General features: G+C 39.2%; 1 protein-coding gene across 1 annotated transcript in view; it reads right to left on the bottom strand.

Moving 5' to 3' along the window:
* Nucleotides 1-1,709: 1,709 nt before the first annotated feature.
* Nucleotides 1,710-24,526, bottom strand: part of sall4 (spalt-like transcription factor 4) — a 42,143-nt gene continuing 19,326 nt past the window's right edge. Inside the window, exons 2-4 of the mRNA XM_078418992.1 lie at nt 16,098-18,719; nt 5,742-6,055; nt 1,710-4,374 (exon numbers count right to left, since the gene is read on the bottom strand). Coding sequence (XP_078275118.1) covers nt 3,949-4,374; nt 5,742-6,055; nt 16,098-18,719 — 3,362 coding nt within the window. The 3' untranslated portion in view covers nt 1,710-3,948. The remainder of the gene's footprint in view (nt 4,375-5,741; nt 6,056-16,097; nt 18,720-24,526) is intronic.

The following is a 24,526-nucleotide window of genomic DNA, read 5'->3' as shown; positions in this document are numbered from 1 at the left end:
TGCCTTCTCCCCGTAAGTCTGACACCTGTACGTAGAATGTAGAGTGTAGAACAGGAATAAAAACTATCAACCCATTAATCTCCATAGAATAATCCCATCAATAAAACATCTCCCAACAAAGAGGTTATATTTTGTATCACCATATCATATTCTTGGTCACATATTAATTTTTTTAAACTTGTTATTTTGGGTTTTAAAGTGTTACCCGGGTCTAAATTTGTAAGTGGACAAAAAAAAAACAGGATTAATTGCATATTTAGTCAAAAGCTGCACCTGTACTCAAGTTTATGAATGTATTAAATTGATTTATTTGCACTCCAGATTGGCAGATTATCCAAGAGGGAAGAAAACCAGACGTTAATGGTAGCTGTTAAAAATTAGGCACCTATTCTGAACACTACTGAAATGATAGAATGAAAAGTTATACTTTAGATTGCAAATGTAGCTTGGGAGGTTCTGGTGGAGGAGGAATAACTTTATGATTTTTAACGGCGGTGAACAGAAATAGTGAAGTGTTTCATTGTTGGGAGCACCATTCCAACCATGGCCAGTGTAGAAAAGGTCGAGTGGACCTTAAACGAACAAAAGTTAGACTTAATATATCATTAATTACTGACCGACATTGAATTAATAGCTACAATGTACATAAATTGCTTTCGTGGCAAATTTTAAAAATATTAATTCATTGAAATAGAGAAACCTAGCTCCATCAGAATATTTGCAATTTTCATGAATGCAGCACTATTTAATCTTGTTGGTACTTGGAATTTGGATGTAATATGCCATTCATGTTAATTTAAAAACCAAAGCAAAACGTTAAAATCAAAATTTCCTTATTAGTAGAAAACATATTTACAGAGTGAATTACATTTACTTCATCCCTGCATTTGTTCTATTACAATACAACTGTTATTTAGAACTATTACTGACTTGAAGAGTAAAGGATAATATACAATATGGGAGCCAAACATTTCTGTAAATGATACGGAATACAGAAATGATATTGTGTAAATGCAATAAGAAAATCTCAACCACACGTGCAGAATCCACACTTCAACCCAATAATTAATTTTAATTTTACCACAAAATAGTTAAGCCGAAGAGATTTGAATTCTGCAAAGAGTGGCTGCAAGAAAACTTTTTTCTGTGCTCATGAAGATGAAGTCTGACAAAATGTATAGTTCTGATGTAATACCATATTCAACATATTAAAATTAACAAAATGTTCAGTGATCACAATGAATAGACATGTTTCTATAAGTAGTAGCAGGTCTTATTTAATCAGAACCTACAGCTGATCTGTGCTCTTGACTTTATGAATGGAACATTTACCTGCATGATATCTATAAGAGACCAAGATCAGGCAAGCATTCACTTTCACCTTATGGCCTTATGCACGGAGCTTGTTAGAAGGTGCAGTATTTGTGATGAAATACAACCCTTGCTAATGATCTCCCTCTCTTATTCTCCCACTCCTTTCAAACACACACACGCGCACTGGAGTGTTCCTAAAACTATTAAAAGAGATCGGCTAATATAAAGGAACAACGCTGGCATGTTGTGCTTAGAAAGTTATAATTATTTCTCAGCGGAAAATATTGATCACAGTTTTGAATATTATAGTTGAGCTTTTTAAGTCATTACGAACAAAGATAACAACACCTGTGATTGTGACAATGCTATCCTGCATTTATTCCCATATGCCAGAAAGAATCAAGTTTACATTCAGATGTACTAAAGAAAGTTGCTAAAACATTCATGAAAAGACAGCATATTCAAGACAACATAATGTAACAAAAATCCATTTTTCATGTAAACCATTTAGATTCTGTAGATTCACAGTTACCCTATGTCAGTCCTCTACATACGAAAGCACCATGAAACTGAAATCAAAATAGGCCAAAGTGAAGCAGTCATTTCAAATCTTCCAAAGAAAACACTGCACAGAAATGGTAGCTTACTCTTCCACGTAGGCAATTAAATTTTACTCATTCTTCTAAATCCCAAACTATTCCATCTGCAAGCCAAAAGGCAGTCGGTGTCCATTTTGTTCAGCACTCCAGTTGTACATTCAGTGTTAAACTATAGCACGCAGAAAAGGTCAAGAGAATTTTATTTTTAAAAAACAATGTTTCCAATCTGTCAACAAAAGAAAAACAAACTTGGTCCATTTACTGGTGTCCAACTGCACAAGGCATCTACTTCAAGCCAGTTCATATTTTACAAAAATTGGTCATATTCTACAAAAAGTAACCAATATGACCAAAACAAAACAAAACATAAAAACAAGTAAATTAGAAAGTGAGGTAGTTAACAAAATTACTTCAAGTTCTGGGGCCCACCCTCCCCACTTCCCTCATATGCTACAAGTGGGTCTCCTTTGGCTAAAGCACAAATGGTGTACCATCCACAAATTAAACACGTTACCTGGCTTTAACCAGGATATGTTTAAATTGATCAAGAATGCACTCTTGTTTTATCAGTATTAAAAAGAGAAAGGCAAGTTCAGATTTAATTGTGTTGGATGTTCTTAAATTTAATTATCACTTGTAATTTTTTTACATAAAAGGTTAAACACTATCCTTATTAACATAGGTAGTTGGCAAGTTCTTCAAGATCTCACCAGCCAATTGCATGAATTTCATATCAAAATGACTGGGTTTCTAAAGAGTTTCACCTCATGACATTTTCCTCACACCCACCCACTCTTTGAAACCAAATGACATGTCGATTATTAATTTATCTAAGACCATGCATTATTTTCATGTTATTGCAGAAATAATATTAATTCGTTTCAATTCATGTCACGGAAAGTAAAGGATGTGTTTTACCATAAATATTCGTTTTGCCTGCATTTTTTTAATGTCTTCCCCTGATGCAACAACTCATGCCAAATCTTAATTCTGTAGATGCCTGCAGACCACGATGTGTCCCTTTGGCATTCTATATTGTTATTGTGTGTAAGATCATTTTCTGGAGGGCATTGCAGCCAAGCCTCACACTTCCTCCCCGAATCACTATGTACAAAGTTACTGAAAAATACCAGTGGTCTGATCAAGACTATTGTGCCTCTCCAGATTAGATGCAGTGAGGTGAATTCTATTGCTGCACCCAAGTGTTTTGCTTGGGGGAGAGGGGGCGGGGGTGGGGGAAAAACAGCTCATTTATTCCTACATTCCCATCATGGTTAACCTCACTTGTATTGCCAAAACAATAATTGTTTGGTCTTTCTAGCTGAGCATCAGAGGAAGTAGCTAATATAATCTTGGATTGGGAATCCCAAACAACATAAACAAGGAAAAAAAAATTATTGAGTACATCGTCCTATAAAGGCATCGTGTTTTCTTGGATTTTATTTAAAACAAGAGTTCATTCAAGATATTTTTTTGATGGATCAGTCCTCATCAAATTCTAGACAAATGGCACCAATTGACATTCTAGAACAGTTACCCGCATAAATGGTTAATGTATAAACAGCAAAATACAAATTACACACATTCGCAAAGACATATCTATAGTAGTTTATGGAAATGATTCATTTCAATTTCTACTAATTTCAAAACTATCACTAGTTACAGAATTTATTTCAATCTTTGGATTCATAAGGAATTTGCAGTAAAAATTCATGAGAAAGAGGCTGTACACTTCAAATATTGTAAACTCAAGTCAATATTGTAAACGCTTCACTTTGCAAGACCCGCTTTATTTTTTTTAGATAAATCCCAGAGAGTTTTATACACTAAATTTGCAAAGCAATGATTGTACTCATAACATAAATTCAGGGAGAAACCCAGCAGTTTTGTTAGAGACAGCTACAGTAAAAAAAATCTATTTTACATATTTTGGGATTATATGAAAATAGTAGCCATATTGAGGTCTGTGGTTGTTTCTTTCATAAAACCTAAGTCTAAAACCTACTCTACTCTGCACATTTGCTACAGAATGTCATTAATTAACAGCTATTTTGCTTTCTTCCACAAAATGGGAGAAGTGAGGTGTTGGAACATCTTTAGAGCTAGGTTTTTCCGCATCAGTAATTGCTGGGTTGATGCCAGACTGGGATGCATTCATTTTGGAAACTGCAGTGCTGGTGCATACAACAGATCCACTTCCCACACTAACTGTGATGGGAGGGATACCACCATTCTGAATCACGGAGATCTCGTTGGTTTTCAAAGCCAAGCCATTGGTAAGCACGGTGGCGTACTGGCTCCAGACACTTGGTTCAATATTCATTGATGGAACCATTAGATCCCTCGGGAACATCTCGGAAATCTTCTTTGGGTCATTGCCAATCAGTATCATTGGACTGTCTAGTGAAAGTCTTCTCCCACGTCTAGCCGAATTATTCCACATGTGAGTTCCAACGTGGACCTACAAAACAAAAAAGCAAAACGCATTTTAGATACAGAGTGGTTCAGTTATCCAGCGCACGTGCAGAGTTTCAGCAAAAGTCACTCCCCAATTAGAAACAACCAACATAATAGTCTACGAGTTACCTCTGCAAAAATATACTTTTCCCCTCCCTCCTAAAAAGCATGCACTCAAGATGTTTCTGTCGTGATTACATTTCATTAGTTTCAAATTGGCAGTTCTCACCAATGATATACACTTTCCCAATTCTCTGCAAAGGCTCACTACATGTCAAGTGAGGGAGGGAGGGAGGGAAAGGGTCATAACTCTTCACCCAACATTCACACTTGTTCTGTGGCCAGTGCTGGAGTGTGTCAATCAACAGCAACACCTGCATTACTTCCCCCTCTCACCAAGAACAGGAGCAATGAAGCAAATTCCGAGTCTTCTCCCACAACTGCATTGAGATCAGTTAATGCAGCACAAACCAGAGATCAAACCTGTGACTTCTGTCTATATTGCCCAGCACCACCTTAGGTAGCACATATTGAAATATTGGTAGAAATTTGACCAAAATCTTTATTAAAAATACTTGAGTACCAGATTAGCTTTGCCTGAATTTATCTGGACTTTGAGGAAATGCTCGGGCCAAGTCAAAAATCTGTCAGCAACATCTACAATATCCACATGCACAGTTTTTTAAAAAAAACAGGGATCCAGAGTTACCGCTAGAAATAACCTGCTTCTTTGCTGGACAGTAACAGTCTGTGCCGAGAGGCTCAACACCAAAATTCATTGTAATGATTGAGACCACGTTGAAATCATTATAATGATATGAACTTGGGTACTTGCTCTCAAGTTGCCCACTAAATATGCACTGTCAATAGTCCACTCAGAAGCAAGTGAATTTTTAAAGAGCATGACTGTCAGAAGATTAACTGGGAAAATGACATTTTAAAGAGTGGACTCTCAATCCTTCAGCAGTTAATTCATTCAAGTTAAAATGTAATTTTAAAAATTATGTTCAGTCTAAGTTCATGTAATTTTTACTTCCTTTACATGGTGTACAATTAACTTGTTTCCTAATTATACATCCTGGTTTAGGCTCCATGCATTTCAAGTGAAAAATACTACAATCTGAGTAGTCGAAGAGCCTTGCTGTGTCTTACCTTGTTCAGATGGCAAAGGTTATTTTCAGAGGCTTCTGGACTGGATGTCAGATTAGTACAGATCGGCCCCAGAAACTAGAGAAATCTTTGTAGGCATCTGTCAGCCAGGTGAACGGCAAGCAACATTCCTTTGCCACTAACCATTAAAATCCAGGCCAATACTTAGACTTTTAACATGCACTGAAGCATTTTTTTTTTCTTTCAATCTGAACAAGTTACCTTGAGGTTTCCTTTCGTTGTAAAAGCTCTTCCACAGATGGTGCATGCAAATGGCTTTTCACCAGTATGCGTGCGTTCGTGAATCTGGAGAGCACTTGCTGAGGAGAAGCTCTTTCCACAAGTAGGACAGTTGTGTTGTTTAGGTGGGCGACGGGGTGGAGGTGCCAAAATAGGTGGCATGACTGAAGCCACAGTTGATGGGGTAAGAAACTGTGCAGTGGTTGCTGCTGGTCGTTCTCCATGGTCGCTTAGTTCCACTTTAATCAGACAAGGAGGTGCCCTGATAAAGGAACCTGCAGGAACTTGAACGGCACCTAAAAACATACAACAGTTTTTCACTGTTTAGTCTATTATGGGTTGTAAATTATACACGGTGGATCCCTTACTGTAGCTAATCCTCAGTTATCATTCTAGAATTCTCTATCTCAGGCCAGAACACTAAAGCTTCAGGAAAAGCTAGGCAAAATGGAGCCAATTCAAGTCAACAAAATGATATAAGAAACACACATGTAGTAATTCAAAATGTTAACTTTCATTTTTTCTCTCCTGATACTGTCAGACCAGCTGAAAGTTGATAGTAATTTTATTTTTCATTCTGGATTTCCAGCATCTGCATTTTTGAGGCACCAACTTCCCAACTTATTATTTGGAATCAATGTCACTATGACAAAGATATAGACAAGTAACACCAATATACAAATTTAAGATTCAGTTCTGTTGTGGAATGCAAACAGATTTATTTCCTGTTTTTACTAATATATGGCCTACTTTACAATTGCAACACAAGTAGACAGAATGGTAAAGGTAGTGCTTGTCGTCAACTGTCAGCAAGTACAACACCAGGAAGTCATGTTGCAGTTGTACAGGAGTTTATGAGCGTATTTGGAGCATCATATAGCGTTCTGGTCACCCCATTAAAGGAAGGAAGTGAAGGCTTTGGAGAGGGTGCAGAGGAGGTTTACCAGAATGCTGCCTGGATTAGAGGGCGTTACCTACAAGGAGAGGTTGGATAAATTTGGATTGTTTTCTCTGCCAAGTCAGAGGTTTTGGGGAGGCCTGATAGAATTATGAAAAGCAGAGACACTATATTCAGTCAGAAACTTTTTCCCCACTGCGGAAATATCAAAGAGTAAAAGGGCATAGCGTTAAGGTGAAGGGGCGGGTACGATAGTGGTACTTCTGAGGTTGGTAGATAGACACATGAATATGCATGGAATGGAAAGATATGGATATTATGTTTAACCTGGCATATGGCATGGGCCATATGGGCAGGTTCAGCATGGGCATTATGGGCCGAAGGGCCTGTTCCTGTACTGTACTTCAGAAGAAGGGTCTCGACCCGAAACATCACCCATTCCTTCTCTCCTGAGATGCTGCCTGACCTGCTGAGTTACTCCAGCATTTTGTGATACCTTCGATTTGTACCAGCATCTGCAGTTATTTTCCTAAACTAATTTCCTCTGGTTATACCTGATTTATATATCCTTCCACATCCATGTGCCAATCTAAAATCCTCTTACATGCCAATATCATGTGCCTCTATCACCATCCCTGGCAGTGCATTCCAGGCACCCAACATTAAAAAAAGTTGCCCCCCACAATTCCATTAAACTTTGCCCCTCCCACCTTAAAGCTATGACCTCTATTCTTTGACTATGCCTTTAGTCATCAGCTTCAGAAGTTTAAGCGAATTCAAATGGTGGCACGTGCAATGGTACATAAAAGACGCAACAAGGGTCATATCACTACCAAAGAAGTTAAACAAATGCTCTAGATTGCAATTTGCTTGCAGGAGTAGCTAGTGATACAAATACCCAGCAATACATGACTAACATCTGTTGTAATATTTGCAAGATCTAAAAGGTAGCAGGTTCACTGGTACCTCAACCGAAATTTTAAATTAGCAAACGTTCAATTTTTGAAGTGTTCAAACTGAGCAGAATCAGCAAAAACTTGGTGATAGATTCACGAGAAGTAATGGAAGCATGGTAGTCAGGAGTCAGGAAGGCAGACAAGAGAAGTGAAGTGAATGATGATGAGATTTAAAAGAAGAATAATGATACTGGCCAATTTTGTAGTTAAGATTTGAATTTTTACACTCAGTGAGAAGCAGAGGAACAATCCTTTTTTTATGAATGCTCAATTTTTAAAGAGTCGTGTGGGGTCTAAAATGAGTTCTATATCAAAAAATGCAACATGTTGTTTAAACTAACATTTATGACAGCTTACTGAAACAGCAGTGATAAAAAATTTAAAATGTAGGTACGTGAATTACATGTACAAATCCCATGCCTTTTCTTGTCCGATTCTGCATCAGTCTATGGGCAAACCGTAGGATGTGGTATGATAGATAAGACATTTAATAATAATATCACATAGGACAATTCCACATGTTAATTTAGTTACGAAAGTTAGAATTAGGTTGGAATTCAGCAACAGAGCATGCAAGTACAAATATTTTAGATCAATTCTGCATGTCAGCCCCTGGGCAGGAAGGTAAAAACCTAGCAATTTCTACTCGGCTCAAATTAAACAATGGTTACAAGATGGTGGTCTGTCAGAATTCATTATATGAGCAGCATTAACATAACAATTTCCAAATTCACACCATGGTGGACTCAGAAGGGTGCAGGCAGAATCTGTACAAGAGGACAAAATTAAAAGCTGCAAGACCACCTTTTGTGGACCGTCTACGGAACAGGTTCTCAGCTTATGTAGGAAAGAACTGCAGATAGACACAAAATGCTGGAGTAACTCAGGGGACGGGCAGCATCTCTGGAGGGGAGGGATGAGTGATGTTTCGGTCTGGTCTCGACCCGAAACGCCACCCATTCCTTCTCTCCAGAGATGCTGCCTGTCCTGCTGAGTTACTCCGGCATTTTGTGTCTAGGTTCTCAACATAACTAGTTGAGTTCTTTGAGGGAATTGAGAAATATCCAGATTAAAAGGGAAAAGTTTGTTTAAAACCCAAATTTCAATAGATGCACAGCGCGTTGTGTGTTGTTGACAAAACTAAGGCATGCAGTATTACAGTGCTGTGGGTTAAAGCTGTGACCTAAAAACTTCAGTAAAAATGCTACCCTGCTAAAGACCACATCTTTTAGGTGAGACACTAAATTGAGGTTTCAACTTCCCTCTCAGGGAAGGCTGTGGTACAAAAGATTCCATGGTATTTTTTGAATAAGAATGTAGATCTCAGAATTTTGTCCAATAGTTAAAGATATAACTAACTCAAAAGAATTTGGTTAATGGTTTGAGATCCTCACAAGTTGTATTAATGATGTGTACGGAGGAACTGCAGATGCTAGTTTACACTGCAGATAAGCACAAAAGGCTGGAGTAATTCAGTGGGTCAGGCAGCATCTCTGGAGAAAAGGGATAGGCAGCATCTCTGGAGAAAAGGAATAGGCAACGTATGGGTCTCGACCAGAAATGTCACCTATTCCTTTCTCCAGGCAAGCTGCCTGACCCGCCGAGTTGCTCCAGTGTTAAGTGATTGTCTTAGTTGTATTAATGACATGGATATGAATGGGTGGGTCAAGCAATATGTACATAGGTGAGTGGCAGCGTGAGCTTTGAGAAGGATACAGAGAAATTGAGGTATATATTCAGACTAAACAAATGGCCATTAGAACAATTCAAGGTCATCCACTGGAAGATTGAAAAATAGTGGTATTCCGGAATGATTGGTGTGTATTTATAGATGAACCACTGAAAGTTAGAATGCACACACAGCAAGCAATTAAGGCAGAAATGGGTAGCTTGTTATACGATGATCTGAATACTCCCACATCCGGCCTAGCCTACCCAGTGTTCTGACTTTTAATACACTTTGTCATCCAATCAGTAGACTTTGTACCAGGCTCCCGTCACCAACAACACATCTCTCTCCATGCTCATTTCATTAGTATCCTTATCCTTGGGATTGCATCCTACATACTAAGTGAGGCACCAACGTACAAGAGTAGTGGCATCTAGCTCCAAGTATTCAGAGATCTGACATGATCACTTCTAGGGTATGATGTGTAAGTCTGGCCTCCCTACCTATTAATACTATAGAGGAAGTGATCCAAATGCTCACCAGATTAATTCCTAGACTTGGAAAACAAAGTGCTAGCATAATGCAGCGGGTCAAGCCGATTCTCTAGTGGACATGGATAAATGACTTTTCAGGTTGGGTCTCTTCAAATTCCTAGGCTAGCGGGCTCGTTATACAAAGCAGCAGGTTAAGTCTACCCGCTTGGCAGTTTATGTCTGAGAGGCAATCTTATCAAAATGAGCAAAATTCTTAGCGGTGACCGAAAAGATGCAGAGTTAATGTTTCTCCATTTGGAGTGCTTGGAACCAAGTCAAGTCAAGTCAAGTCAATTTTATCTGTATAGCACATTTAAAAACAACCCACGTTGACCAAAGTGCAGTACATCAGTTCAGGTACTAAGAAATGAACATACAATGGCACACAAACATAACAGCACATACATAAACAGTTCACAGCGCCCCCTCAGAGGGCCTCAAACGCGAGGGAGTAGAAATTGGTTTTGAACCTGGACTTAAAGGAGTCGATGGAGGGGGCAGTTCTGATGGGGAGAGGGATGCTGTTTCACAGTCTCGGAGCTGCAACCGCAAAAGCGCGGTCACCCTTGAGCTTAAGCCTAGACCGCGGGATAGTGAGTAGCCCCAAATCGGCCGACCTGAGGGACCTGGAGATAGAGTGGTGGGTTAGAAGATTTTTGATATAGAGGGGGGCAAGCACGTTTAGGGCTTTGTATGTGAATAGGAGGAGCTTGAAGTTGATTCTGTGCCGTACTGGGAGCCAGTGGAAAGGCCAGAATCGGGGTGATGTGGTCCTTTTTACAGGTACCCGTCAGAAGTCTCACTGCAGCGTTTTGGACCAATTGCAGGCGGGACAGGGATGATTGGCTGATCCCAGTGTATAGGGAGTTGCAGTAGTCTAGGCGGGAGGAAATGAATGCGTGAATAATTTTTTCAATGTCGTCAAATTGGAGGAATGGTTTGATTTTAGCTATGGTACGAAGCTGGAAGAAGCTGGCTTTTACCATAGCGTTGACTTGCTTGTCAAACTTTAATGCAGAGTCAAATATCACGCCACGGTTTTTGACATGCGGTTTGACTAGGGAGGATAGGCTTCCAAGGCTGCCCGTTATCGTTTTGATGGAGTCGGGGGGGGGCGAATAGGATGACCTCAGACTTGCTCTCGTTTAGTTGAAGGAAGTTCTGTGCCATCCAACATTTTATGTCCTCAAGGCAGTGCATGAGGCTGATTAAATTTGACCGGCTGTTGGGTTTCAGGGGGAGATAAAGCTGTGTGTCATCCGCATAGCAGTGGAAAGAAATGCCGTGCCTTTGAATGATTTGGCTGAGGGGGAGCATGTATAGAGAGAAGAGAATGGGGCCTAGGATGGAGCCTTGTGGAACCCCACAGGAGAGGCTAGCTGGGGAAGAGGAATAATTGCCTATGTTGATGGAGAAACTCCTAAAAACCAGAGTAACAAAGTAAAAAAATTAGCCATTCAAAACAAAGATGGAGAGAAAATATCTTCTCCCAGAAGGTACAGAATACTCAAGTTCACTATCCAAGGAGGCTGTGAAGACTCAATGGCTTGCATAATATATCAGGAAAGTGGTGGTGAACTAAAATGGCAGTCATGTTCTTACTGAATGGCACAGTGGGCACACCGAGTGAAATGACTCACCCCTACTAATGTTCTTGTGCCAAAGTACACAAATTAGCTGCTACTTGACTACAGATTTAAAATATTTTGCTGTAAAGCTCTGGCATACCCTGATATTGAGGGACACCTCAAATTTCTTTAATAGTCGGTGGCAAGATGTTTGAGTTTGATTACACACATCATCATATCATATCATATATATACAGCCGGAAACAGGCCTTTTCGGCCCTCCAAGTCCGCGCCGCCCAGCGATCCCCGTACATTAACACTATCCTATACCTACTAGGGACAATTTTTACATTTACCCAGCCAATTAACCATGAAAAGCAAATGGTGATAATGGAGAGTTTCTTTTTAAATTGTCAAGGTGGAGGATTACCATTGCCTTCAGTACAATTAGTTGATGGAACTTAAAAGAAATTAAGAGGGAAAGATATAGCTCTGAAATTACACGCACCCATTCCAAAGTTAAAAGTAATTTTTTTTCTGGAAAATGGTTGGCCAAGTGAAATTTATTTTAAAAAAAGGCTGGGTGATTTTCATAGACACAAACAGCTGGTGTTACTCAGCGGGTCAGGCATCATCTCTGGATAAAAGGAATAGGTGACGTTTCGGGTTGAGACCCTTCTTCAGATAGGTGGCATTCATTATGGACTTATTTCTGTGCATCGTGTTCGAATGAGCAGAAAGCAGCACACAATTTGCGGCAGTGGAAAATAAGCTCGGCAAAACGAAGGCATGTACTCAAAGAATCAATGGAGTTAGATTATTGCTCAACGAGTAACTATATACTTGATGTGAAAATTAGTTATTCAAACAGGAAGGATTCCAAAGTTCCAAAATACAAATGCTTGATATTTTAGACTAGAGATAGCAATTAAAATAGCATTTAGTATGCACCTTTCAAAAACTTGGGATATCTAACTAGTTCAATAGAAATTTAAATTTTTGTTGCAATGATAAATATGTCGAAATTTTAGTTAAGCTACATCATTTTGTTTTTACACTTTTAGGAACTTTACTTAAGTGTAGGGTGAAGGGCTGGGTGGAGATGTGGAAAAGTTTCAGATAACACCTTTAGTTATGGAAACAATAGAAAAACAAACAGTACCATCTGTTGAAAGATGACCTAATGGAGGAGTTTAAGGTACAATTAAGTGCTTCAACCAAGACAGAATGCGAGAAGGGAAGAAGGGTTGCCAGTCCCATTTCTATGTTGTATAATTCAACGATTTTTAGATTTTAAGAACTGATGATTCGTGAAAGATTGGAGGGGTTAGTTGTAAGCGGCTTTCAAGAGAAAGCATCAGTCTTTAATGGAGCTTTATTTCCTACTCATCAAACATTGCCAATGTTTATCAGCTAAGTTGAAGCATAGGGCTTAAAAAGGGACATTGACAGCAAGGATAGAAGTTGGCTAAGTAACAGAGGGTCATAATGAATAATGGTCCCAGGGATCAGCATTAGGACTTTTTTTTTAATGACCTGCGTTAATGATCGAGACTTGTAGATGAAAGCCACAATTTCTAAACTGGTGGATGACAAAAAAAAACCAACTTGGTAGTATTGCAAACCGCAGACAGAATAAATTGCAACAGTTAATACACTACAGCAGGTGATGTGGGCAAAGGAAGGCAGATGATGTTTAATGTGGGGAAATGTGAGGTGCGGAATTTCAGAAAGGAGAAGGGGCAATATGAAAGGGTAGTATTCTGGAAGAACATAGAACAGTAGAGCACAGCACAGAATAGACCCGTGGAGCCATAATATCAGTGCCGACCGCAATGCCAATTTAAACTGTACATCTGCCTGCACATAGTCCGTACCTGCACATTCCCAGCCTGCTCACATCTGCCCAAATGTCTCAAACATTGCTGACGTATTCGCTTCCACTGATAGCACATTCCAGGAATCTACCACTCAAAAACTTGCCTTGTAAATCTCCTTTAAATATTCCCCCTCTCACCTCAAAGCTATGCTCTCTGCTTCAAAGGGTACAGAGCAGCAGGATACGGGTTCACAAGTCTTTGAAAGTGGGACACATTGAGAAAGTGATTAACAAAAAGGCATGCACAATTCTGCACTTTATCAATAGAATCACAGAAAAATAAAAGCCTGGCTGCTATGCTCAATCGGTGAAGTGGTAATTTGGCTTCAAATTGAGTACTCTTTAATTCTGGTCACCTCATAGAAAGATGTGAAGCCACACAAAGAGTGAGAAAAAGATGCAAGAGAATGGGATGAAGGACTACATCCTGGGATGAGGGAGTACAATGTGAACAATAGATTGGAGAGGCTACAATTATTTTACTACAAGATGATTGAATGGGGACCTAGCAGAAGTACATAAAATGAGGTGGTTCAAGGTCTTTTATTGTCACATGTATCAATTAAGCTACCGTGATATTCGATTTACCATACAGCCATACTAAAAAAAAGCAACAAGACACACAACTACACAAAAGTTAACATAAACATCCACCACAGCAGACACCCTACGTTCCTCACTGTGATGGAAGGCAATAAAGTCTAATCTTCTTCCCTCTTTATTCTGTGCTTGGATGGAGTGGATACTGGGAGGCCATTTTCATTGATGCATGGATTGAGGACAAGAAATCATTGGTATAAAAGTCAATTAATAGTGACCTGAGTAACGTTTTAAAACAATGATTGGAATCTAGAATGCATTACTTGCAGATGAGATATTACCACTTAAGAATGAGATGGATAAGGAGGTGGCAAGGAAAAATTTGCAGGGCTTTGGGTAGAGGGTGGGGTCATGGTGGAACCAGTGAATTGCCCTTGTATCGGGCAGATATAATGGGCTGAATGTTGCAACCATTCTATGATATTTGCACAAGCAGTGAGGTTGTCCAAGATACTAATGATGTTATACTACACTCCCTAGGCCATCTTTGATTTGTAAAACTGTCAAATACTACTGCACCAAATGAAAGACATTGCTGTATAGAACCTGCTGTACCCATGAGTAAATTTAGATTGAGGGCAGTGTTGTTTTTAAGGTGAATATTGGAGACACCAACAATCAGCCTTCGAGATCTGCAAAAACAAGCAACAAGCTTTGAAGCACGATGTCTTTAAAGCCAACTCAGATTAAGTTGTCAAAATTCAAAATAAATTCTCTTCAGCTAAATTCACAAGATGTTCAGAAGCTGGATTATGAACCAATGTCTTCCAAAGAAGGGACCCAAAGACAATTGTAAAACACTTGTATCTAATGAGTGAAGAGCAGCTGGACAAATGTATCTATTGTTCAGTTACTGTTGCTTTTCAATGCTTCTTTCGGGTTCCCAAAACATCCCGTGTCCCATTTTAATTGTTTGTACTCATATTCCAACAGTAATTACATTCCAAGTCCTACTACAGGAGCTCAGGGTACCATAAAATGCAACCATAAATCAACAATTAACAACACCCGACTAAATGCTAAATATTGTATTGGGTCCTTCCATTGTATCAAGTGAATGGAGCAATGTTCTTTACTATCTACAGGACACAGCACTCAAATATGACAGTTTCAAATAGTTTTAGATCATAAATTAGAATAAATCAATTACTATACAAAATAAATTATTAAACTTATTGGGGATAGAGGCTTAAACAATGAACAAGTGTAGTTCTCCATAATGATGGAACCAAACAAATTAAATACTTTTTTTAATGTTAATTTGGACAGAGGACTTAATTGATGTCCTATTTTTGAAACTTTTACCACGCTAAATGGAGATGATGAGCAATTTCTAACAATCAAACCTGAAAGCCATATTGTTGTGGACCTTATTCGTTTTATGCCTAGATCATAAATTTGCAATAATCTTTAATTTACTGAACCTACCTACAATAATGACGCTGGTTTCAGTGGGAAGTCTTTTGCTGGTGTTTCTGTTACAAGTCCTGTTTCACCATACCACCACCATCACCACACCCCTGCCCAGTTTCTCAATATGTTTTTTGAAGTTGCTTGCAGTACAATAGATTGAGAGTGTATCCAAATGCCCCACATCCTATCTCGCTGACAAAGTGTTGTTAATAGACATTTGATTTTGAAAAGTTCTCAGGTTCAATCTCTGGTCCAAAGTCCACTGATCTCAGCCTGACCAATGGTAGTGAGAGTTTTAGATTGCTCCAAAGCCCCTAGATATTGGTAGTTAATGGAGAATTAAAATAAAGCAGTTTCATCTTCATCAATATTGCAGAGGTACAGAAACAATCCAGGACTAGTTTAGGACACTTACGTGCACACGTACAGTCGTTAATTAGTTACCGAACAACAATTAATGCCCACATTCTAGCAAGAAACAGATAGCTACCAGAGGAAGTCAAACAATAGATTTCTCTTTCCTCTTGATTCCGTAAAGAAGGGTGGGAGGCCAATCACCATTTGTCTTACACCACTTTACACATCTGTTCAGATCTCAACACAAAGTTTCAGCATACTTTAAAAATAGAGATCTGCTTACACAAGTTTTATTTCTTTATATAAAAGTCCCTGATTACTACAATTACTAGGGCACAAACACCTAATCATAGATTATAATTTTCATAATTAATGGAGCAGAGTCTCAAATAATAGACTGGAACTTATTAAATTATTAAAGATTAAATAGCAAAGATTAAACTACATGTTTCTTTCTATACTTACTGCAGTCTCCGTTAGTAAATGGAACACTAGTCACTTCTTCCTTAACTTTTCGATGAATATTGGCTGATGTTAAATCTAATGCAGCATCATTTGTCAGTTCAGATGTCTCGACAGGTTCAATTTTTGTTGCTGGATTTTCACTAGTAAATCCTGGCGACTTGGACTTGTGACTACCATTAAAGCTATGAGCAGGAGATGAAGCTTGAAACAATGCTGATTCTGCAGGACCTGGGCTCCGATTGTTCTGGAATTCTTGATCTCCTGCCGCCGATAAAGAATCATTAGCCATTCCTTCACTTTCAGGGGAGCCGTTCTCACTGGATTTTAAACTGCTCTGTCGTTGCAAGTTCACATTCGAATTAGAGTTAACCATTTTCATCTGACTTTCCAAAGCAGCTATATTGGAGAATACCAGCAGGGGAGAGTTGGCCGGTAAGTCACTGTAAGGCAAAACTGGTTTTGAATACTCAGTTGTAGGCAGCTTTGTACCTTTTTCCCCTTCCAACTCAGATAAATCCATATTTTCATCTGTAAAACTGCTGTCTAGCTCAGCATTTTCATCAGCTAGTGCTGGCTCTGGATCAGAACCATCGTAATAGCCTTCAGGCAGAGGGGTGTTTGAGATCTGACCTCCCATATGCATTCTGATGTGCTGCTGGAGGACGACAGCGTTAGTGAATCTCTTGTGGCAAATTGGGCACGAATGCTGCACTCGCAGAGGCGGCTTTGCCCTATGGACCCCGTAGTGTGTCTTGAGGTTGCCTTTTGTGGAAAAAGCCCTGCCACACACTTTACATTTGAATGGCCTTTCACCAGTGTGGGTACGATAATGCATTTTTAGTGAACTTTGGCAACTTAGTATACGATGGCACACAGCACATTCATTTGGGTCAGTTGATGTTTTGTCTATATTTTCTACTAATTGTTGAAGCTTGGATGTCTCAGATGTTTGGCTGTTATCAAGTATGTTACCAAAAGGTAGCTTAGGCTTGGAGGTGTCAGACATGATGGAAGTAGCCAGATTAGGTGCATTGCCATTCTCATTTGTACACTTAACTTCTATGTTCGATTCGTAGCTGCTGATATTTGATGACAAAGAGGCAGTTTCACTTACTGTGGGAGATCGTCTTTGCAGAAAATCACTCGCAGGTACTTTATCCGAAGTATCATCAAAAGTATTTGACAGATTCATCCCCACGGAGTTGGGCAACGTTTGCAAGACAGGCTTGGTGTCTGACCAATTTGCAGAAGTATCAACAGGTATAGACATACCGTAAGGTATCCCACTGCTGGTTGGAACATTGTCCAAATGTTCAGGAACTGGATAAGGATTCATCCTGATGTGCGGGTACTTCTCCTTGTGTCGCTGAAAATGGACCTTCAGGTTGCCCTTGGTTGTAAAACGATTACCGCAAATGTTACATTTGTACGGCCGTTCGCCAGTGTGGGAACGGATATGAATCTGCAGGGCACTGTCATTTCCAAATACTTTGCCGCAAAATTTGCACTTGTGTTTGAAGAAGGACTCCTCCGAACTGGACTTTGTTTCAAAGACGGCGACGTTTGGGGGCTTGCCTTTCTGATTTCGCGCAGCTGAAGCAGCAGATAGTCCGATCAGTGGGTTGTGGATGGCCACTGTATTTGGAGAGCGTGGCAGCAAGGGATTTGGAAATCTTACAGCCGAGCTGGTAAGGCTCCCATGTTTAAGCCTGGCTGGGTTTTCGGAGCATAAAATGGAATCAGATTTGGAGGTTAGCGAAGTTAGAGCACTAGCAGTTTGGAGAGATGCAAAGTCAGGGTGGTGCAAGCCTTTGTTGAAATGAGTTGAACCAACAGAAGACTGAGGTATATGTATTGGTTTAAAACCTTCTATGGAGTAGCTCTGGCTACCTACTTTCTGCCCGATTAAAGCAGCAGCAGCAGAAAGCTGCTGAGAAAGGTGTGCCCCTAGAGCTTTCAGGGGGTCTGCAGCTGCAACAATGGATGGGTGCAGAGAATGAGGAGCCATCATTGCCACATGGGTGCGGATTTGCTCAGTTAACTGAATCTGTTGAAGTTGTTGCTGCTGCAAACAGACTAATTGCTCGAGCAAGATTGGAATGACATTAATGTTTGCAGTTGCATTGGAGTTGCTGGCAGGCACATTGTCAGGAACGTGCTGAGTCACAGCGACCTTAGTGTTGTGAATCATCTCCAATGTGACATTAGTGTTTGGTATTTTAGACTGGGACACATAGTTCACATCAGAGGCTGGATGTAAACTCGTAGCAGCTTTAGAGGCACATGGTTTTTGAGATTCTACATTATCAACATTCATTTCAGCAGTATCATTCTCTTCATGATCTTTTTCTTCATGACTATTATTGTTGTTAGATTGATTGTTCATTTGGCCGTTTGTGATGTTATCCGGACAAGGTTCTGGGCAGTCTTTTGGAGCCATTTCCCTCTCGCCTTCATTCATAATCAAAACTGGTGGGTTTTTAGTGCAATTTTTCCTGTGCTCAAGGAACTTGGAAAGATCAAAGAACTCGGCACAGCATTTCTTACAGATGTTGGTTTCTTCGGTCCTACATTTCTTTGCGCTTATTTCCCCAACTCCATCATTTTGGCATACTCGAGAAGCTGCAAGGCAATAACAAAAGCACAAGACAGCTTAGTACAAACCAACACTCGTCATGCTTCAAAATAGTGGTAATCTTTACCATACATACTTTTAGTAAGACTTATGAAATAGAGATCCCACTAGATGCAAACAACCATTAAAATTAATCTAATAAATGTATTAGTACACTATTTCTACCACTGCCCCTTTGACAAAAGAAATGATTAGAAAATTCAGCTTCCTTGCTATTGTTGAAGTTGTTAGAAAATGTGCAACAACCAAAACACAAAATGCAAAACACAATGAGTTAGTATTTCTTTCAATCTCTAGGTTTCCTTCCAGTCCTGATAATAAACCATTCACAGATTTACAAGAATAGTAAAGTAAAAAACAGTAAAGTCTCCCCCTGATGAACACAGTTCCCCACTACCCAGCCAAATCACAATGTGCTTCTTGCCATATTTGCACATAGTATTCAACACATTGGAAGCACTGATCAGAGTTCTTAGAATACTGTCTTCTGTGCCAATAGGACAAGTAGAGTTAGGCAAATTCTATTCACAAATCACAATTTTGGCAGCAAAATCATTGGGAGAAATGCTGAAGTTCACATGAGTTTACATTTCATCAACCAGAATGGGCGGAGGGAGGGGATGGTGGAATCCGTGGGTAGTTCCAATGTCCAACAGTATTTTCTTTAAATCTACTGCAAACCAACATTCCTTCAATTTCCTTCTATTCCCCTCATCACAATAGTCAAATGCAACCATGCTAAAACAATTGACTATTTGGAACCCATATTTAGTTAAAAATTATTTAAAAAAATCCAAAAGTTGTTTCTCAGGAATTTGCTTCACCAGGAATCACATGTAGAGGGCCTTTTTAGCCCCAACAAGACAAGCAAGTCCAAACTCAAGAGTACAGCTAAAGATAGACAGTGCTGGAGTAACTCAGCAGGTCAGGCAGCATCTCTGGAGGTAAGATCTTGGGTCGGGACCCTTCTGTAGACAGCTATCCAATTAAATAATGGGCAATATCCAACTGCATTTCCTATTATGCTTCACAAACTATGCTTTAAACTGCCTTCTTAAAGCAGAATCTTTAAACTCTGGAATTGCATTGAAATGTTTAGAGAGAAGCTATATATGCAAAAATGAAGAAACATGACCCGATGTAAACTCCTACACTGCAATTCCAATCTTTCACTCCTCCTCTAGACTCTTCCACACTTCAAACTGTTCAACATTACAAACCCTCTTAATTTATCCAAAGCATTAGGCGTGTGGCAAGAGAAGTCTGATCACAATGAGAAAGGGCCTCACCAAGACAATGCAACTATACAAAGATCCCTCAAAATTATCACAACTGTGCACATCTACATGGGATGCATTACTTGTGTTGGAGAAAAATAGCTTCGACCTCCATTGTTCCCTCAAGAGTAAAAATGCATTGGTTTGCGCTTTTAAAATTTAGCTTGCAAAGTACTTTTTTAAATAGATAACATTCTTTCTACAACATTTAACCACTTGCCTGGAATTTCATCCCAGAAAAAAAACATGACTTTAAAAGGAATAAACTAAAAATTAAACGACAAACAGATCAGTTTAATTACTACCAGTTAAGTCCATTAGGAAATGCCTGAAGGGATTGTCACAACACTAAATCACCATGCTAAATAATCACTAAACATCTGTGCATTTAAGATTAGGGACAGGATAATCAAAATGTCTATAGCTTTGTGCTTCTTCTCACCTTCCATCCCCCTCCAAGCACAAAAGTAACCCCTTTATTTTAAAATCTGTTTAACAATGTTACCTTAACATAAGAATGAATAGCTAGTCACAGAACTAAAATGTACAGTCCTTCATCTGATAAATATGCAAAATACCTTTTTAAAAATTGTTAATCCACCATTTTGCATTTAAGAAAGATCCATTGTCAGAATTAATCTTTGGTCAAATCGCATGAATAAAAAAAGAACATAAGGAAAGCAGAGTGGTTGATAGGGAAGAAAACATTTTTATTAGACACAAGTTAGAATGAATACGGGAGTTTGGTGGCAATGAAGGAACTGGACACAAAAAAAAACGCAGAAAATTTAACCCAGCCCAGGATGAAGAAACTTTTAACCATAATGCCATTTCCTCATATTATACAGCATGGTGGCATGGTAGCACAGCAGTTGAGTTGTTGCCCGACAGCGCTAGAAACCCAGATTCGATCCGGACTATGGGTGCTGTCTGTATGGAGTTTGAATGTTCTCCCCGTGGGTTTTCCCGGGGTGTTCCGGTTTCCTCCCACACTCCAGCTAGGTTAATTGACTTCAGTAAAAAAATTAAAAATGATCTCAAGTGTGTAGGATAGTGCCAATGTATGGGGATCCAGCGAGGACTTGGTGGGCTAAAGGGCCTGTTTCCACGCTTTATCATCCATGTGCATTCTAATGACAAATTGGTGCGCTTAGGTTTCATTACTTATTTTAACTCTAGAGGGAGCTACAATACATTGTAGGTCATTCCTAAAATGCTTCCATGACAACATGAACAAAATCAATTCATGGGATGAACAAAAAAGGGGACATTCTTGAATGTAATTTAGCATCAGTGTTAACTGATAACTATAATCCTGCAGTAGCACCAACACCCAAAAATTTAAAAAATGAACAGCTAAAGAAAGCCATCATCCTGATTTTAAGATAACCAAGGTAATTAGAGCATTGGATATTTTTTTAGAGGGGAGGGGGAGGAGGAGGATTGAAGGAGATACCTACTGTTTGCAGCTATTTGCGAGTTTGTATCGGGTTACTAACAAATATATACAATTACTCCAACTTTCCACACTATCAAAACCTCACTGCAAGCAAACACCCTTTGACACCCACATTCTGATTTCCACCAATTACCAACACCCCATATTAACTGGTCTGCACTGCCTGCAGGTCCTGCCATGCCACAAATTTAAAATCTTAATTCTCATTTATACCTTAATTCTCATTTCCCTTTGCCCCTTCCAGTCTTACTAACCCGTCAACCTGACAACACACTATGATCTCCGCACGACTCCTGTTCTTGTTGGCTGCACATCCATGCTTCCATAGTCCCTTCACTGAGTGAACAGGCCCTCATGTTATGCAATTACTCCCCCAAACCTGCACACTGGTGGTCTTCTTTTAAAATGTGCTCGTTAAAACACTCTTCCACCGAGTTTAAAACAAAATTATCTGTACCAACAGCTTGGTGGGCAAGTATTAAATTTTATTTGATAACACTTGAAACATCCTTTAGGTTTATTATGATCATATTTAATAAGGTGCAGTGAAAAGCTTTGTTTGATATGTTATGCAATTAGATCAAATAATACTATACATAACTAGAGTACAATAGACAGCAAAAAGATTCCAAATACAGTTCAGTATTATAGAACATAATTTTACTGTATTAAAATGCACAAAAAATGTTAAACTTACTCATAAAAAAAGTTACAGAATCCCTCACCCCACCACCCCCATACTAATCCCAACCCAACCCACATGTAAGTGCACAAAATGCTGGAGTAACTCAGCAGGTCAGGCAGCATCTCAGGAGAAAAGGAATGGGTGATGCTGCCTGACCTGCTGAGTTACTCCAGCATTTTGTGAATAAATACCTTCGATTTGTACCAGCATCTGCAGTTATTTTCTTACATATGTAAGTGCAAATCTGCTCGAGGTAAGCTGATTGAACGGAATGGGATCCAAAGGGTTAGCCAAATCAGATGATCACCATCAAGAAACAAGCGGACACAATCAAAACATTGCCAACACCCCACATTTAGAGTCGTACAAAGACTACATCTTATTGAAGTGCATCCCCGACACAATGCAACTATACAACTCTGGAATGAGAACAAAGTGAGCGAAGAGGTGAAAAAAGTATTTGAAATAAAATGCATTTTCATATATCACAAGAGGAATAAAACAAAACAAAAAACGCATTTAAATAATAAGGAAAACTAAACATGTTTAACACATCTCAAATGTATTTTATCATTGATTTTTTTTAAAATACAAAGAGCACCCAAAGATAGACCTCATGACAACAAATGTTAATTGCCAATGCTTTATTATACCAATGGTTTTGTACAATGGACATATTTGTATGAATCAGAGTGCTTGGTCATCAGATACCAAAATTATCAGTGATGCAAAATTGATATAAAAGCCCTTTTCTAAATCCATACAGAGGGAGGGTGAAGAATGCTATCATATTACAACTTCATTATTCTGGAATGCTACACGGCAATCTAAATCAATCAATGCATCCCTAAACTTAATTAGCTTTCATCAAAATGTAATCAAAATTTAAGTAGGAATAATCATGTGTGAATTACTATTTGCATAAACGAATCAGAATAATGTTTCTCAATGGAGAAATTGTCCAAAAAAAACAACTTTTACTGTTTTTATTTAAATAGAAGTGCTGCATGCTTTCAGGGCTGCTGCTTAGTCCTTTACTCAACACTCTTTATACCCATGACTGTGTGGATAAACCCCATCTACAAATTTGCCAATGCCACCACTGTTGTTGGCCAAAGCATGGGAGTTAATGAGTTTAGTGTACAGGAGCGATAGAAACACCTGGTTGAGTGCTGCCAAAACAACAACCTCTTGCTCAAAGTCAACAAAAACGAAAATATTTGTTGACTTCAGAAAGTTGAATTCTGGAGCAAGTTTTCAGTGGTTGGACAGCAGTGGAGAGATAGCAGCTTCAAATTCCAGGGTGTTAAAATCTTGAGTGAGCTGTTCCAAATCCAGCACATGGATGGAATCACTTCAAAAGCTCGCCAACACCTCTAATTTCTTAGAAGTAGAAAGAGAATACTCTACCAAACCTCTATTGGACCAATATGAGAATTTGGATGCAGTGAACATGATTCAACTACAGAGAATGAGATTCACTCTGATCCATCAAGGGCACAGCTCTCCCGACTATTATCCCTGCTATTATTAAAAGCATCCACACGAGGTGCTGCCTTAAGGCGGCAGCATCAATCATCCTCACATTCTGGGCCATGTCCTCTTCTCGCTGCCACCATCAGCTAGAAGCCTAAAGTTCCACACCACCAGATTAGGAAACAGCTACTTATCTCCTACCCATTAAATTCTTGAATGAACTGCACAACCCTAATTCTACTCCAGCAATGGAATACTGCCATCACTGCAGACCAGTTTTCTACATGCTTTGTACCGTCTTTTTTTTTTGCATTGTCTTGCATAATTTATCTATAACTTATGTTATGTGCGGTGTTGGAGTCTGTGATACTGCTAGAAGATTTTCATTGTACCTGTACTGCACTTTACTTGTGCTTACGAGAAACTCAAACTCTTTAAACAATGGGATTTTCATGATTAGTTTACTGTTAACAAAACAACAATCAGGAACTTGTCACTTGATCTGCAGAAATTTTCCATACACATTCATATGGTTTATTGTGCAATATTGACGAGAAAAAGCAAGTTGAAGCAATCGGACCGAACCCATTTAGCCAATAATTGGTAACCATCAACATGTAGCAGGCAACTTCCTAAAGCAAACATTGAACAATAACTGTAGGGAAGTAAGCAGAAGGGGAAAAAAAAAGAAGCATGAAGAAGCCATTCAAATCTCTGGAGCCCAGGGCGGCATGGTGGTGTAGCGGTAGAGTTGCTGCCTCACAGCGAATGCAGCGCCGGAGACTCAGGTTCGATCCTGACTACGGGCGCCATCTGTACAGAGTTTGTACGTTCTCCCCGTGACCTGTGTGGGTTTTCTCCGAGATCTTCGGTTTCCTCCCACACTCCAAAGACGTA

Source organism: Rhinoraja longicauda, chromosome 22, assembly GCF_053455715.1.
Source record: "Rhinoraja longicauda isolate Sanriku21f chromosome 22, sRhiLon1.1, whole genome shotgun sequence".
Lineage (NCBI taxonomy): Eukaryota > Metazoa > Chordata > Chondrichthyes > Rajiformes > Arhynchobatidae > Rhinoraja > Rhinoraja longicauda.
The sequence above is the reverse complement of the archived record's forward strand: the minus strand, read 5'-3'. Positions and strand labels throughout refer to the sequence as shown.